A 17,948-nucleotide genomic window follows, 5' to 3' on the forward strand; every position below is an offset into this window, starting at 1 on the left:
ATCAGCACTAATGCATGTCACCGCTAGGAGGCAGCGTTGGCCAGGAAGATATTTTGAATAGCATATGGAGGACGCCATCTGCAGATTGTGTACTACAATGAATACATGACAGTGGCATTTTAATAATTGTTACAAAACATTAGGCAACGGATGTGCTTTAGTCTTGAGCCCATTTCTAGAATTACATCATTCATAATCCATCCATCTTTTGGATTAATTTTAGTCAAGGATTAGTTGTCCCACATACAGCGGCTTGCACATAGCATCAACACATATGTTGGATAAAAGGCACTTTAATAATACAGATGTTTAATAGTCATAATAAAATGTTGTTTTGACAGGTAAAGGCACCTTTAAAAGCGAAAGGTTCCAGGGTTTGATGGCTCTGTACCATGAAAGACGCTAAAAACTCAGGATGCAGGCTACAATGAAACAAACACCCTCAAAACTTTGATATCAAACACAGTAATATTTTATATAAATAAATATATAAATTATAAATAATTGCATTTTAGGGTATTTTATTTTATCTATTTATTTTTTGATTAACAAAATAGTCCTTAGTTAAGTATTGCTAAGGAAAACAAGCAGATGTACTACTAATAATTATTTAATAAATAATATTACCTCATTTAATTTTAGTATGCCTATAATGAACAAGCAAACAAATTATTAATTTGTAAAAAAAAATTTTTTTAATTTTTTTAATTATTACTAAAATATTCTTTAATTCTCTTTAAAACTTCTCTTTATAATTTTTTTTATAAAAATTAAAAAAAATGAGGTATTATACATATCTTACAGTATTTATACAGTTATTATCAGTACTAGGCTTATTAATACAATGTGATAATTTTTTCCTTCTCTAATCCGTTTTTCTGACATTAGAGATTTTATTCATTTCAATGAGATTATAATTATATAAATGAATTAAATACATATATCATTATATACCACGCACATGTCATAAACTTAATTAAAAATGTAGGCTAATTGTAGTTTGCATAAAGAAAATTATGCCAGGACCATTAAGATTTTTTCATTGTGAAATTTTCATGTCAATTACAGCATTATATATATGACCTTCTGTTAAGATAATATACAAAAATAATAAACAATTACACACACATTAAATTGTATTTGTATATATAAAGAGAGAAAGAATTAGGAGGTTTCTGGTGAATTTAGAAAGAAAACTCAAGTGACCCCAGCATGTTCCTGACACATTAATTAATAATTCAATTAAGACCAAAATTAAACTACAAAATGCTTTTCCATATATGTTTGAGACCCTAACCATCACCCATTACACATCTCACCTTAGTTCACATAATGCACATGTGAGGCAGCAGCAAGGGGTTAAAATCCCTGAACTCTCTTCCCTGGACACAGTCACAGCATCTGGCCTGTCCAATTATTAAATCCTGTCCTCATCTCTGCTAGGACAGACGGACAGCCAGACGAGCCATTCGCAGTCTACAGCTGCCCCACAGCCATCCAATAGCAGTTCAGAAAAGTAGGAGGGACATTACTGGATCACATAGCTTGGGTTTGTAGCATTCTTGTAGCTCTTCTCGTTTTGCCTTTGAATAAAATGCTATGAAAGGAAACCAGAAAACAGCTGAGAAGGAAGAAACGAGATGTGATTTTGTACGGAGGGAGAAAATGTGGTGAAAGTAGGGGGGAAAACCTTTCAATTTACAGCCTCTCAGCTGCTCTGTTCTAGCTGAGGAACGGAAGAGGAGGGGTGAAAGGAGAAATTCCCTCTCCTTTTTTCCATCGGCTGCCTGGAAAACCTTGGAAGGACATCAGCCGTGGCCACATCTCTCCATGGATAGGTCAGTATCTCTCATATCAGCAGCCTTTGACAAGAGACAAACAGTTTCTCATCAGACTTCAGATTATTTACACTCATTTTACACTTATTAAATGCTCGGTACAGTTCAGTTCATGCGGGAAAACAGATTTATAACTGATAATGCACAGGAGCATGTTATTTTGGTGTCTATGTTGGCATGTCTATCTTTGTCTTGTGATGGCCTGTGATTGGTCGAAGAGGCAGGTTTAAGAGAGCCCGAAGCATTCTGATTGGACGAGGGACTAACATGCTCTTCATTAAGCCTGCAGACTGTTTGTGAAACACACAGTGAGTGTGTTCACCCTAAATGATTATGTAAGAAGAATTAACACCCCTCAAATACACAGATTACTGGCTGCAGATATTTCTGTCTCCTGTGTTTGAATGTCCTTTGACAGGGAAAAAGATCAGTAAGGAAGACAAGGACCTGTAGGAGTTTTGACTGCTGTTGTCGACTATTTCAGTGCGTATAAACAAACAAAATCACATTTACAGTACTGCACTTGCAATGGAAGCCTACAGAGCAAGTCACTGCACCAGGATCGATCTAAAACAAACCGCTTTGAAAGTACAGCCAAAAGACATAAACATTAAATGTGTTAGCATATTAAAATAAAATCATGAGAATTGCTTGCCTGTGCAAAGTTATATCTTGTATAAGACTCCAAAGTTATATATGACTCCTGTAATGACAATGAAAAGAGGACAATTTGTATAAAATGTACAAGGATATGGGGGAAGTTGGGGCCTAATGGTTAGAGAGTCAGACTCATGACCCAAAGGTTGTGGGTTCGAGTCTCGTACCGGCAGGGATTGTAGGTGGGGGGAGTGAATGCGCTCTCTCCCTCCTTCAATACCACGACTGAGGTGCCCTTGAGCAAGGCACCGAATCCCCAACTGCTCCCCGGGTGCCGCAGCATAAATGGCTGCCCACTGCTCCGGGTGTGTGTTCACGGTGTGTGTGTGTGTTCACTGCTGTGTGTGTGCACTTTGGATGGGTTAAATGCAGAGCACTAATTCCTAGTATGGGTCACCATACTTAGCCACATGTCACGTCAGGATAGAAAGTGATGTGGCATCCGAAAAATAGGCAGTGTTTACATAAAGCAAACTTCATCCAGGAATTGATGCATAATAGATTCTTTAGATTTTACAACTCAAATAACACACATTTTGCATGGAAGAATTATTGAAAGTGCTTTAAAGAAAATGGTAGCTGCACATTTCTGCTTTTAAACACTCTCTATAGTTTTGTAGATGCATTACTGGAAAGACAGTTTTTGCTTGTTTTTACATACTGAGGGATGAACTGAAATGATTGTTTGTGGTCAGTGCATCAAGTTTAAGTCCTAAAATGACTAAAACTGAAATAAATATTAAAGCTGAATAGAATACGTATATATATATATATATATATATATATATATATATATATATCTGAGCAAAGGGTCTGAATACTTAGGACCATCTGATATTTCAGGTTTTCTTTTTTAATAAATCTGCAAAAATGTCAACAATTCTGTGTTTTTCTGTCAATATGGGGTGCTATGTGTACATTAATGAGGAAAAAAATTAACTTAAATGATTTTAGCAAATGGCTGCAATATAACAAAGAGTGAAAAATTTAAGGGGGTCTGAATACTTTCCGTACCCACTGTATATATATATATATAAAACTTGAGATTAACATTTAAACTGAAAATATAGAATAAAAGCTAATTCAAAATATTCATAAAAACTGTATAAATAATACTAAAATGACATTGGTTTTAGCTGGTTGCTATGGTATTTATGGGTAGTTGCTACTGGTTAAAATGATAAGAGTCCAAGACTGATATTCTGGTCTATGTATCCAGTCTTTCCTTCAATTTGAGTCTGTGGGATTTATTTGGCCATCAAAAAATTCCGGAAAAACGGATCACTGAGTGAAGTAACAACATGAGTTACACACTTCGTTAGAATTCTTAGTGTACAGGGTTTGTTCCAAACCTTGTATTTAGTTTGAGCAATAGTACTGCCAGCATAACTGATATTTACCTGATCATCTAAAATCTGCAAGTGGGTGAATATATCAGAAAACAGAGTCAGCGTGTCAGCCGCAGGTGGCCTGTTGGTTGAAAGGGAGAGAATGAGAGAGAGAAACAGCGAGGGCAAGCAAGAACACATCTGTGTGCATCTCTTACGAAACGTACCTCTTTCAACGTGAGCTGTTTCTGGGTACTTGCTTTCCTAGGTACAGTATCAGACTGGTGCTGTCTCTCTTTCTCTCTCTCTGTGCCACTCTTGTACCCACATCCTGCCACGACACCCACTGCTGCCCGGCTGCTGCAGGGAGGGAGAATACTACATAACGGCAACAAAAATGCGCACTCTCTGTCACACACACACACACACACACACACACACACACACACACACACACACACACACACTTACTTTCAGGAGAACTATAGGTGAATCTCATGTAAATATATCCAATTTAAATTTCACTTCAAATTAAAAACAGTAAAACTATACTATACTATACTAGGACCTTTAAAATGACAATTCTGTCATAATTTACTTGCCTTAATGTATTTCCAAACCTGTATGATTTTCCTTCTTCTGCAGAACACAAAAGAAGATATTTTGGGTGAATTATCCCTTTAAGATCTTTTTCATTGTGACAGTTTCATCATGATAATTATGTACATTTTCATCCCAATTTTTCTTTATTCTGATTTTTAAAAAATGCCAATTATTCTCAAAGGTAAGTCTCATTAGTATGAAATCAGCTAAATTAAAGGCAGAACAACAAATACCATCATGTATAAATATTTTTCAAGTAATTTATTTCTTTTCTTTTTACATTACAGTAGGGAGAGTGAGATTTTTTGCATGACATGAAATTTGAGAAGAAAATGTGTTTAGTTCAAATAATATCAAAATGGTATTAAAAAGACGTTTGGTTTTGGGGTGCAATATTACCCTAATATAATGCACATTCAGACATACACACTTCTATACATACTGTACACATACAGTACTGTTCTAAAGTTTAGGTCAATAAGATTGTATTAATGTTTTTTAAATAAGTCTCTTATGCTCACAAAAGCTGCATTTATTTGTTTGAAAATACAGTAAAAACAGTAATATTGTGAAATATTATTACAATTTAAAAGAACTGTGTTCTATCAGAATATATTTTTAAATGTAATTTATTCCTGTGATGCAAAGCTGAATTTTCAGCATCATTACTTCAGACTTCAGAGTCACATGATCCTTCAGAAATCATTCTGATATGCTGATCTACTGCTCAAGAAATAGTTCTGATTATTATCAATATTGAAAACAGTTGCGCTGGATTCTTTGAAGAATACAAAGTTCATTAGAATTGCATTTATTTGAAATAGAAATATTTTGTAACATTGTGTCTTTACTGTCACTTTTTGATCATTTTGATGCATCCTTGTTAAATAAAAGTATTAATTCCTATCATAAAAAAATCAACATTTTGAAAGGTGGTGTATTTGCAGAATAAAACTTGCACTATGTACAGAGCAACACAACAAACTTTTTGTTTGACTGTACATGATCCATGCCTTCAAAGGCTGTGCATCTTTGTTTTAAAAGTCTTGTATATTTGTGTTGATCAAGCTAAATATTTATCAAAATGGTCATGTCTGGATGGAGGAATTTTATATTTATTATATATAGTATATTCATTTACTGAATTTTATGTGGTTCCAAGCCCGTATGAGACGTAGATGTATTATAATAAATAATATTCACACTGCTTTTGTCCATACAACAAAAGATTGGATGAAAAGCACTATAAAAGTCCATATGACTCGTGCACAATATTCTGAGTCTGCAGAGGTCATACAATATCTTTGTGTGAGGAACAGTCAAATTTTCAGCAAATAGCAAAGTTATCATGTGGCTTCAAAAGAATTACATAGTATGACTTAAAGAAAGTCATACGGATTTGGAATGATATGAAGGTGAGTGATAACTGAATTCTCGTGTTTTTTTTTTTTTAACATGCTCCTTTAACTGCACGAGCAGTTCTTTGTGAATGGAGACAGGCTGTGGTTTAGGAGATTTCTACATTCTCATTCACATCCACCGAGATCTCAAGAGCAAATTCTCCTATTCTCTATTTTAAGCGTCGAACCTCGTTCCTGCCTCCAGCCCCCACATCCACAAACGCATGTATACACGGATCCTAACGGTTGTAATGTGGAAGGAAGCTTGAGGTTTGCCAACAGTATCTTAAAAGCTCACACATTTTCGGTGTCCAACAGGGTTTGTACTTGGCAAGAGAAAAATAAAAAATAAAAGACAGTAAGTTCCCCTCAGACATGCATTCATATAAACTCCTACCCCTAATTGAATCGCGATTTGTTTAGCATCTCAACCGATTTGAATCGTCACATTTAAATCGATTTTCAACCGGCTCACGGTTAATCGTTACATCCCTACTTACTTTATTACCATGTTTACATTTTGTTATTATACACTTTTCAATAGACCCCTTAGCTGCCTATTTCGGTAGGTTAGTAGTCAGCATATTTGCTCACTTTGTTTAAAAATGAAGCCAAATTGTATCTAACATCAAATGTTCATTCACAGGATTCTTACAGGAGTTCAGGAGCATCATGGCCGAGGTCTGCAGGAGGACTGAATCCCAGTAGGGTTGCCTTCAAAGCGCACCCGGCTCGCCTCCGCGACGCAGAACCATGTCTCTGACCTCCACCCAAACCCTGGCCCCGTTCCCGGCCCCCACTCTCTCCCTCACCACCTTCACTCCCGTTCTCACAAGTTCAGCAGAGCCCAGAACTGAGCCGGAGAACGTAACGTCCAGGACCACCTTCCACTCTGTCACGTCGTCCACCAACGAGACCGGCCTGAACTCCACACAGCTGCCCATCGCTTCAGTGAAGGGTGCCGGGATGGGGATGGTGCTCGTGCCCTTTGGCATCATCACAGTCATTGGGCTGGCTGTTTTCGTGGTACACCCCAAAATGCTGTCATTGTTACTCAACACAAACACGTAGGGCTGGACGATATGGCCAAAATTTATATCACGATATATTTCTTAATTTCGGTCGATACGATATAATTTCGATATCGATATGAACACTATTAAAAAAGCTGCAATTTTATTGATCTTTTGAAAAGTTTTTCTAAACGTTTAATATAAGTAGCTATATTTCAAATTACACTTTCTCTTTTCTGACAAAATTATTGAGTCATGATGTTGAAATTGACTTAAAGTCACGCATATTTTGAGTTACATTTACATTTTTCTTCTCCTCGCCAGCTTCTGTACATCAGAAAAAAGAAAAGGTAAGAAATTTCACGTTTCTGTATCACTCCACTACAGTCTAAAAAAATCAAAGGTTCCTCCGTGAATATTTAATGCAAGACCGAAATCCCTTTTTGGGTCTAATTGGAACCCTCTGATGTTTCCCACATAGAAGAGTGTCCTTAATGAAGCTGTGATGGTTTTCTTCTACAGGCTGGAGAAACTGAGACACCAGCTGATGCCCATGTATAACTTTGATCCAGCTGAAGAACAGGATGATCTAGAGCAGGAACTCTTGGACCACGGACGAGACGGAAGCCCAGCTGGACCAAACTCCAAAGTAAGAGAACACCACCACACGGGTCAAAGGCAAAGACATACAAACAAACAAAAATGTTAGGGCATACATTGCTGATTCTAAACTAAAATGGTTATTGTTTTTGTTGATCGATAGATTGATCGATTTTGTGGGACCTGAAGGATTTTTCAGTAGAACAGCGAGCAGTTTAACTGTTTTCTAACTGTTGTAACTTTTATGTGAAATATCTTATTCAGGTCAGTATTTAAAAAAATGACATGCATTTTGTATGATGATCCCTCTTATTCTGGTCAAATAATTAACATTTTGCAGATACCGCAAAGTATATGTAAAACTTTGACCACAACTCTATAATATATCATTCGAATAAAATAAAACTTTTATGCAATTTATTACAAAACTAAGACAGCATGGTGAGTCTCTCAAAATAATCTATGCCATACATTTTGTAATATTCTTTCTTAATTTCGATTTCTGCCATTCTCATTTCTCTTAAGTTCTGACACCAGGCTGTGTGCTTTGTTATTTGTGGTAAAGTATTCATCACTGTAAATGTGTCATTACCACATATTCATTTAATATCACTAATACTCAGAGGCGGACAGTAACTAAGTACATTTACTTGAGTATTGTACTTAAGTACACTTTTTGAGTGTCTGTACTTTACCTGAGTATTATTTTTTCTGGGAACTCATGACTTTAACTTCACTACATTTGAAAGACAAATATTGTACTTTTCACTCCACTACATTTCTATCAAGATCCTCGAAGTAGAAAGTCGTTACTATGTAGCAGCTTTGTAAGTCAGTGGGTGATTTTTTTCTTCTCTAAAACGTGACTTTCTTTTTTTCAGACAGTTTATCAGTAATCACTCTTGTAGGGCTACATGAAGTGATTTCCCAGCATTTTTTGAGCACTGACCAGTTCCAAACGTGATATTTATTTACAGCAATTCAATAATAAGAAGTTAATATTGTGGTATATATTAGACACAATACATCATCCACATTTAAACTCTCCTCCATTTGTGTTCTGGCACTAGTAGCCTCATTCGTCTCATTCTCATATGGTCAACATACCAGAATTCATTTTATTTCGCTAATTCATATTTGTGCAATGTTTCATTGTAGATTTGTATTATTTATATTCTATAACCGTCAATATCCTGTATTGTTTACTTACTTTCACTCTCTCTTTCCCGCCACAGACACTGACCACAAGACAGGGAACAATGCAGAAACCCAGTCGACTTGTTTTCACTGACGTGGCTGATGCCATTAATGCATGACGACACTCACATGCTGCACAGGAAGAAGGGGACACAGAAAACTGGACACTGGGATTCAGGAATATTTGCATTAACTTTTGGTACGATGTAGTACACTGTAAAAAAAATCTAATGTAAAACATTGGGTTAATTGCTGCTTTTGTTGTTATTCATTTCTTAAGCCAAAGTTACAGCCCGAAGTGTTAAAGGAATATTTCACTCCAAAATGAAAAATAGGCTGAAACTTGACTCACCCTCAGGCCATCCAAGATGTAGAGTTTGTTTTTTCATGGGAACAGATTTGGAGTAATTTAAAATTTCATCACTTGCTCACCAATGGATCTTCTGCAGTGAATGGGTGCCGTCAGAATGAGAGTCCAAACAGCTGATAAAATCATCACAATAAACAAATCCATCAAGGCCTTTTAACTTTAAACCGTCACTTTTAGCCAAAATATGAGTCCATAATCCATAATAACACTTCATCCAGTGAAAAAGTCCATCTCCTATCCCCACTGACGTATTTGTTTACAACTGTTTTGGCTTGTAAATGGTGCTTGGTCTATGCATATTTCTCCCCTGATTCAGACGAGATTAGTTTTTCACCGGAGAAAGCAATATTATGGATAGAGGACTCATATTTTAAATTACTTGCTGATTACTGTGATGTTTTTATCAGCTGTTTGGACTCTTATTCTCCATTCCATTCACCTCCTATTCCTTTAAGATCATTGCATTTTTTTGACCACTTTGAATTTAATTATGACAAAGAACATAAACCCAGAATCAAATTAACAAATAACCAATGATGAGAATATTTTTTACAGTGTACAGTGACAAATAAGACATTACACATTTTAAGGACACTACTTCACAAGTCAGCTGGATCTGTCCAACGGTTATAACAATTATTTTCATCTCTATTATAAGACTCAAGAGCCTCATTCATGCAGCATGAGCAGAACAAATGTGCACATTGTGACAATGTACAAAAAAATTATTTTAGAAACGCTGAATGAGGCTCACCGTGTTTCTGAATGACTGATAAAATAATGTTTATTTTTAAGAAGAGACTCCAAATGCAACTTTAAACCCCTTTTGTTTGTGAGAAATCTTTATTAGTTTGGTGAATGAGAGAATTACGTGATTTATTATTTATACACAGCTGAAGAGTTGTCTGTGAACTGATGTGCTTACTAAAAGGAAGTACATGAACTTACCCTGAGAATAAAATTTTTTGCTTTAAAGTTACATTTGTTTCATTTAAACTGTGATGACGTGTGTCAGACATGACATCGGTCAGCCATTTCAGACAGTATTATAAAGATCTTCCAAGTGACATGAACTCACTTTTTCCGATCATTGAACAGTGAAACACAAAAGTTCTGTCACAGAGCCTGTGAATCTACATGAATGATGATTTTTATTTTCCTGTGTGTGTGTGTGTGTGTGTGTGCGTGCATGTCTCTCTGTGTGGTTGTGTAGATGAAATAGCAAAATGTAATAATTCTCTGTGCACCACAAACCAGCGGCGGACCATTTTAAAGACATTTTTAACTTTTATGACAATGAAGGACATAATAAAAAGGATATTTACACTATGTGCAGGTGTGTTCTTGAAAACTAGGGAATCGTTTTGGATAAATGCAATAAAGACAATAACTGATGGATCATGTAAACGTGTCTCAAACAGGAACTTTATTCACTGACATACAGCTGCATAAAAAGCATTACTGGCCTTTGAAAGATATAAAAAAGATGTATGTTACCTGAGGCACATTGTCAAATGTTTTAATACGTAAACGACTTAGCTGACACTATATACCATGATGTGTTTGAACATTGCTCGATTGAGTTCACATCAAAAACTTCCTGATCAGAAAAAGGATCTTTTTTGAACAATATTTTGGTACCATTATACCTGTTTTTAAGTGCATCTACTTTATCTGAACTGTAATATTTAACACAACACAACTGTATTGACAATAGGAGAAGCTTTAAACATCAGTCATGTTGTAAACATCATCCGCATACCAGCGCAATGACAATTCATAGCAGTAAAAATTAGACTGGATGATTAAAAAAAAAAAATATATATATATATACTAATTATGAAAATATAGAGCCAAAAATGTTATCCTGTTCCAGAGACTGGCCATTGACAATATATGTGACCCTGGAGCACAAAACCAGTCTTAAGTCGCTGGGGTATATTTGTAGCAATAGCCAAAAATACAACCTGGTCTCGTAGCAAAAATACATTGTATGGGTCCAAATGATTGATTTTTCTTTTATGCCAAAAATCATTAGGATATTAAGTAAAGATCATGTTCCATGAAGATATTTTGTAAATTTCCTACTGTAAATATATTCAAACTTAACTTTTTATTAGTAACATGCATTGCTAAGAACTTCATTTGGACAACTTTAAAAGGTGATTTTCTCAATATTTAGATTTTTTTTGCACCCTCAGATTCCAGATTCATCAATGGAAAGCTTATCTATTCAGCTTTCAGACGATGTATAAATCTCAATTTTAAAAAACGGACTGGTTTTGTGGTCCAGGGTCACATATGCATTTAAAAACAAATGACAAATCATCCATTGTCTAGAACGAGCAAACAAAATCATTGAGGTACTGAATTTCACCATCATCACGTTGTGAATTATAATGATTGTTGTTTTACATCATTAATAAAGTCATTATTCTCATTTGGTGTAAACAGACACATTTGAATCTATTCTTTCCATTGTAAACATTAAAATAAAACAAGAAAAAGAACATTATACATTAAAATCAATCATTTAAAAAGTTGCAACATTTGATTGAGGAGTACATTTCAAGCTTTGGCAATATAATGTTTCCAGAATCCTGAGAAGATTAAATAAACCTAATATAACCCAGGCATCATCCATACACGATGATCCATATTACAGTTTCTAAATGTTATTATCTTTGGATTTTTTTATTTCTTTGTAATCCTAACATCTGGAACATTAAGTCTGGCCATCAAATTATGCACAATAAAAGTGTTTAAGTTCAAATTTTATTTAAAGGAATAGTTTACCCAAAAATGAAAATTACCTGAACATTTACACACCTTCAGGACATCCAAGATGTAGATGGGTTTGTTTCTTCATCAGAACAGATTTGGAGAAATGTAGCATTATATCACTTGCTAACAAGTGGATCTTCTGCAGTGAATGGGTGCCGTCAGAATGAGAGTCCAAACAGCTGATAAAAACATCACAATAATCCACAAGTAATCCACACCACTCCAGTCCATCAGTTAACATCTTGTGAAGCCAAAAGCTGCATGCTTGTAAGAAGCAAATCCATAATTGAGGCATTTTAACTTCACCGTTTACAAGCATAAAAAAACTGTCCAAAACAGATCTAAACAAATATGTTGTTGTATTTTGATGCAAGAAGACAACAGGAGATGGACTTTTTCCACTGGAGGAAACGTTATTGTGGATTATGGACTCATCTTTTTGCCAGAAGCGACAGTTTAAAGCTAAAACATCTTAATGATGGATTTGTTTCTTACAAACAAGCAGCTTTTCACTTCACAAGATGTTAACTGATGGACTGGAGTGGTGTGGATTACTTGTGGATTATTGTGATGTTTGGACTCTTCTGATGAAGAAACAAACTCATCTACATCTGGGAAGACCTGAGGATGAGTACATTTTTGGGTAAACCGTTCCATTAAGAATCCACATAATAAAGAGAAGATATTATTTTCAGTTCTTAAAATGGCAGTGTAACTTGCAGACAGGTGTTCACCATAAAGACTTGTGGTGGAAGTATACAGATTTTAGGGTTACTTTAGACAAATGTAGTCTGATCTTGCCAAGGGCACAAAGCGAGTCCTCAATTTTGGGCGCAATTTGAGCACTGGCACATATTCACTCTTTACAGTGTACATGGAGGCATTGAGATTTACCCCTGACGTAGTATCAAAGTCAACACTGAGGTAGTTTTAGTCACTCTCCTGCGATGGTAGCTCAGCGGGCAGAGTCTGAATGGGGGGCTCCTCTGTTGACTCCATCCCTTGAACCGCAGGATGAGGCTGGGTGGAGAGGAAAGAGAACACATGAGGAATGTGTGTGCATGTAGATGTGCGTGCATGACCTGAGAATCATGACAGTTGGAACAGGAAACCAAGAAATGTAAGGACCTGTGCTGGATTTCCCTTAAACACACTGAGTCATTTATTTCGGTACTAACCTGAGAACTGTATGAGTAACGGGGAGTTTTGCACGGTTTCTGAACACATTGCCCGTTTCAGATCTGCAACTCTTGACAGTCACTGATTGACATGCTTATCAGGTTTAGTTTTTAACGGAATGAGACGATTCTCATGTAGAAATATTCATTTTGTTCATTATGGGTTGCAAACAACTAATCTATATGATCGATAATGAATAATCGACTCGACTAATCGGGTTTCATTATTAAGTCGAGTCAGTTTAAATGAGTGAAAAACATTTTGATGAAAACTGTTGTATATTTATAAAGTGAGCACTAATTGTAAGGGCTTAAGTTTTTTTTTCTACTTTTATTTAGCAAGGATGCATTCAATTGATCAACAGTGACAGCTAAGACATTTATAATGTTACAAAAGGTGTCTACTTCAAATAAATGCTGTTCTTTTAAACTTTCTATTCATCAAAGAGTCCTGACATTTTTTAATCACAGTTTCCACAAAAATATGAAGCATCACAACCGGTTTCAACATTGATAATAATAACAGATCAGCATATTAGAATGATTTCTGAAAAACCATGTGACACTGAAGACTGGAGTAATGATGCTGGAAATTCAGCTTTGCATCACAGGAATAAATTAAATTTTAAAATATATTACAATAGAAAACAGTTTTTTAAATCATAATAATATTTCACAATATTGCTGTTTTTACTGGATTTTGATTAAATAATTACAGCCATGGTGAGCATTTCTTTTAAAAAAAACAAATCTCACTGACCCAAACATTTGAAAAACCAAATAGAATATATTTATTAATTTAAAAAAAATTGTAAACATATTTTGACACTGGAAATGATAAAAGTGTATGTTGGAAATTATATGGATTTATTAAAATGTTATAAGTTTTTCTTTTACCTGCTGTTCTTCCTGATGAACGGTCTTCTGAGGCTATAAATTAAAGAGACAAAGAATGTGAGAGGAAAAAGAAGACATTTCTACCTTTTAAAATGGCTATGGCTCAGAAACATCTTGTTTTGATTTCCCTCTCTCCAGCTCAACACAAAAACAGCAAAGCAAGACAAATTAAGACTTCTTTTTGGCATAATATGCACTTAACAATAAAGCCACGTATATCCAATCAAGTACATAGGGTAATGTTTGATTCCATATTTAGGGTTATAAAATAGAAAAGGGGATTTTGTTTACTCTTTTGAAAGAGTAATGAACAATGAAGACATAATGTACTAGACCAGACAAATTACAAATGCTAAGCTGCAGAAACCACTCATTTATTACAATTTTCAGGTCATATATGTTTTAATATATTTAAATATATTTTTATTGCATGCAATCTCTTTTATATTGGAGTTCATCAGATGCTCATTTAACCATGCGGCAGAGATTAAAGGAAAGTGTGTGTGATTCTCACCCATTTTCTTGGTCTACCTCGAGGTCTACGTTCTCTAGGTGGCTCTACCTACATCCAACAACAGATGAAGGAATGAGAGAGCATGTTATATATCTGAACAAGAATCATTCAGCTTAAGTTTAAGTGCTCTCCAGTAAGTTCTCTTACTTTGGCTGTGACCCGCTGGCCTTTATTTTTACTGCCTCTCGGCCTTCCTCTCGGCCTCCTGGGAGCAGAGGTTTCAACAGGCTCCTGAGGGATTCAGTTCACTTGGTTTTATTTTAATTTATATCAGCTTTTCTAAAAAAATCTTATCTATCTATCCATCCATCTATCTATCTATATCTATCTATCCATCCATCTATATCTATCCATCCATCCATCTACAGCCATCTATCCATCCATCCATCTATATATCTTTCCATCCATCCATATATATCTATCCATCCATCCATCTATATATCTATCCATCCATCCATCTATATATCTATCCATCCATCCATATATATCTATCCATCCATCTATCCATCCATCCATATCTATCTATCCATCCATCTATCCATACATACATATCTATCCATCCATCCATCTATATCTATCCATCCATCTATCATCCATCCATCCATCTATATCTATCCATCCATCTATCTACAGTGGGGCAAAAAAGTATTTAGTCAGCCACCAATTGTGCAAGTTCTCCCACTTAAAAAGATGAGAGAGGCCTGTAATTTTCATCATAGGTATACATTTAGAAGAAAATTGGAGAGTAAAAACAGAAGTTTGAATATTTTATTCATAATAAAATCTATGTGCACCTGTATATCTATGTTCCACAAATGAAAGCATACATATTATGTCAATTAAACCCCAAATTCAGAATGATACAAAAAAGCATACATAATCTTATAAAACACAGTATTTTTACGTATATTACATTCCATCTACCTAATATATTTATATTTTAGCATATAGAAGATTGAGCAGTATGAAACGTCTGGTAAAAGATGTTATGTGTTATGATATGAGTTGTTCTGTCATCAGGTCATCTCCATGACCTTCTTGATCCAATCCACATAAAAAGACACACGGATGAAGATGTTTGGTTGGCCGGCGTGTCCACAGCGGCGCATTGGTATGATCACTCCTTCTAGGACCCAACAGTCGCTGTTCTGACAGGCCAGAGGGCCGCCGTAGTCTCTCTGGAAGAGCGAAAAAGAAGAACGTTACAGCGCACCTGCATCGAGCACGTCTTACTCATTTCACAATCCTCACTTACATCTATTGCAAAAGCAGAACTTAAAACTCATGCAGCTGCACAAACGCATTGAAAGGAAATGTTTGAAGCTCTTAATGCTTCATACACATTTTGCAAGCTTTTTGCAAGCTAAGCAATGTCTGGATCAGTGGTTCTCTTGTTTTACTTAAGGAGACAGATTTAAACACTATTTTACACAAAATTGTTTATCTTAAAAAAACTTTAAAAATTAAAGAAAAATTATAAATTAAAGATTTAATCTAATTTTCTATCTAAAGATGAATGAAATCAATCCAAAATTGTTTATCATGCAAAAATCCTTAAAATAATAATAACAAAAATAAATCAAATTTTCTACCAAAAGATGGATGAAACCAGCCAAAATTATTTATCATACAAAAATTCTTAAAATTAAATGATTAAATTAAATTTTCCATGAAAAGATGGATGAAACCAAACAAAATTATCGTACAAAAATCCTTAAAATTAAACAAATATATATTTTATGTAAAATGTATTTAACACACAGTCTTTAAAATTAAAAGATTAAATCTAATTTCCTACCAAAAACTGGATGAAACCAACCAAAATGGTTTAGCATTCAAATATCCTTAAAATTAAAAGATTAAATATTAAAGTAAATGAAATTTTAAAGTAGAAAGACAAAAATAATATTTTTTTTGGTAAAATGTCCTTTTTTTATAGTGTATAAATACAGCATAAAGTATGATTGAACACATCAGTAAATGGAATGCATTTTCCTTCTTTTTAAAAGCTTATTTATTGACTATGACTGATTATAAAGTCACTTGCATTTAATTATTTGAATTTAGCATTGCTTTTTCGTGTCATAACATACAGAAAAACAGTGGTCAGTACACACATGTAACCAGAATCACCAGTATCACCAGTCACATAAACTCATATTTGTTTTCAAATTATCCATATCCAATTATCCATGGTGTTAAAATGTGTAAAAGCGGAGAACAAAACAGCTGACACATCTGTACCTCACAGGCACCAACTCCGGCCACGAAGGGCATGGTGCACATCTCATTCTCACGGACACGGCCCTTGAAATACGGGTTACAGTCTTTATTGCTCAGTACAGGCATCTGAGCCACATTCAGTACAGTCTCATCCCCCTTTCCTGAGAGAGAGAAGCAGAGAGGATCAGTGATGGGAAGCGAAAGAGGACAAAACATCTTTTACATCTAACCAGACACTGCATGACAAATGATGCACAAAATGAATACATCATATCCAGTTATATGATGTAATTAATGTGTTATATTCAACTTGTACAGACAGAACTGCAGAGAAGTGCAACAAGACGAGGCTGATCAAAAATACAGTAATATTGTGAAATATTATTATAATTGAAATAAACAGTTTTCTATTTGAATATATTTAAAAATGTAATTTATTCCTGTGATCAAAGCTGAATTTTCAGCATCATTGCTCCAGTCTTCAGTGTCACATGATCCTTCAGAAATCATTCTAATATGCTGCTTTGCTGCTCTAGAATCATTTCTTCTTCTTATCAATAGTATATATACAGTAGTTGTGCTGCTGGAAACCATGATACATTCTCTTCAAGATTCTTTCATGAACAGAAAGTTCGAAAGAACAGTATTTATTTGAAATTAATGCATCTTTGCTGAATAAAAGCATTCATATTTTTAAAAAAGAAAATTTTTAAACAGTAGTGTATAACAAGAGGTATTATAGCTAAACAGACTAGAATTTCACCTTTTGTTTCTCCCCAACCAGCGATTTCACAGATGGTTCCATTTGGAACGATGTAGCGCTCAGGAGGAAGACATATTTGAGACACGCGCTCATTAAACTGGGCAGGACTGCAGGAGAAGAGCCAGATATGTTTATTAGAGGGTGAATTGGGAGTCAAGACACTTTAAAGAATGCCGTCCAAAAAAGGTTGTACAGTCTTACAAATTAAGGTTGTTTATTGACATTGATGGTTGATGAAGAATTTTTAACATCCATGGAACATTTCCAAGGTTCTTTATAGTGTAAAATGTTCTTTAGATTTTTTAAATCTTCTTCACATTAAGAAAAAAAAAAAAAGGTTCATTTAAAGGGGTAGTTCACCCAAAAATGAAAATTACCCCATGATTTACTCACCTTCAAGCCATCCTAGGAGCATATGACTTTCTTCTTTCAGACGAATACAATCAGAGTTATATTAAAAAATGTCCTGGTTCTTTCAAGCTTTATAATGGCAGTGAATGGGTGTTGACATTCAATAGTCCAATAGAAGTCTAAAAAAGTGCATCCATCAATCACAAAAAAGTGCTCCACACGGCTCGGGGGG

The 17,948-nt window shown here is 35.0% G+C and overlaps 3 protein-coding genes across 5 annotated transcripts in view; 1 reads left to right on the top strand and 2 right to left on the bottom strand.

Annotated features, from left to right (window-relative positions):
• The first annotated feature begins 1,537 nt into the window (after nt 1-1,537).
• On the top strand, nt 1,538-8,768 carry LOC107587572 (uncharacterized protein C3orf18 homolog). 3 transcript variants are annotated; one of them, XM_016275395.1, is made up of 6 exons: nt 1,538-1,838; nt 6,473-6,852; nt 7,164-7,189; nt 7,362-7,488; nt 7,965-7,998; nt 8,675-8,733. In XM_016275395.1, the coding sequence occupies exons 2-5, from the start codon at nt 6,580-6,582 to the stop codon at nt 7,968-7,970; spliced, it is 432 nt and encodes a 143-aa protein (XP_016130881.1). In that variant the 5' UTR covers nt 1,538-1,838; nt 6,473-6,579; the 3' UTR covers nt 7,971-7,998; nt 8,675-8,733. The 3 variants fall into 3 exon arrangements, with proteins under 3 accessions (XP_016130881.1, XP_016130879.1, XP_016130880.1); XM_016275393.1 differs by lacking the exon at nt 7,965-7,998 and having other exon boundaries at nt 8,675-8,768; XM_016275394.1 differs by lacking the exons at nt 1,538-1,838; nt 7,965-7,998 and adding an exon at nt 1,853-2,321 and having other exon boundaries at nt 8,675-8,768.
• Nucleotides 8,769-12,426: 3,658 nt separating this feature from the next.
• Nucleotides 12,427-15,299, bottom strand: LOC107587621 (high mobility group protein HMGI-C-like). Its single transcript, XM_016275468.1, has 6 exons — nt 15,284-15,299; nt 15,174-15,181; nt 14,527-14,610; nt 14,380-14,427; nt 13,866-13,898; nt 12,427-12,810 (listed from the first exon to the last, which is right to left on the bottom strand). Exons 1-6 carry the CDS (start codon nt 15,297-15,299, stop codon nt 12,721-12,723), a joined length of 279 nt encoding a protein of 92 aa, XP_016130954.1. The 3' UTR covers nt 12,427-12,720.
• Nucleotides 15,150-17,948, bottom strand: part of LOC107587573 (hepatocyte growth factor-like protein) — an 11,751-nt gene continuing 8,952 nt past the window's right edge. The window contains exons 16-18 of the mRNA XM_016275396.1: nt 17,366-17,472; nt 16,624-16,763; nt 15,150-15,557 (exon numbers count right to left, since the gene is read on the bottom strand). Of these exons, the coding sequence (XP_016130882.1) occupies nt 15,396-15,557; nt 16,624-16,763; nt 17,366-17,472 (409 nt within the window). The 3' untranslated portion in view covers nt 15,150-15,395. The remainder of the gene's footprint in view (nt 15,558-16,623; nt 16,764-17,365; nt 17,473-17,948) is intronic.

The sequence above is a fragment of the Sinocyclocheilus grahami genome, unplaced genomic scaffold (assembly GCF_001515645.1).
Source record: "Sinocyclocheilus grahami isolate Dianchi unplaced genomic scaffold, SAMN03320097.WGS_v1.1 scaffold94.1, whole genome shotgun sequence".
Classification (NCBI taxonomy): domain Eukaryota; kingdom Metazoa; phylum Chordata; class Actinopteri; order Cypriniformes; family Cyprinidae; genus Sinocyclocheilus; species Sinocyclocheilus grahami.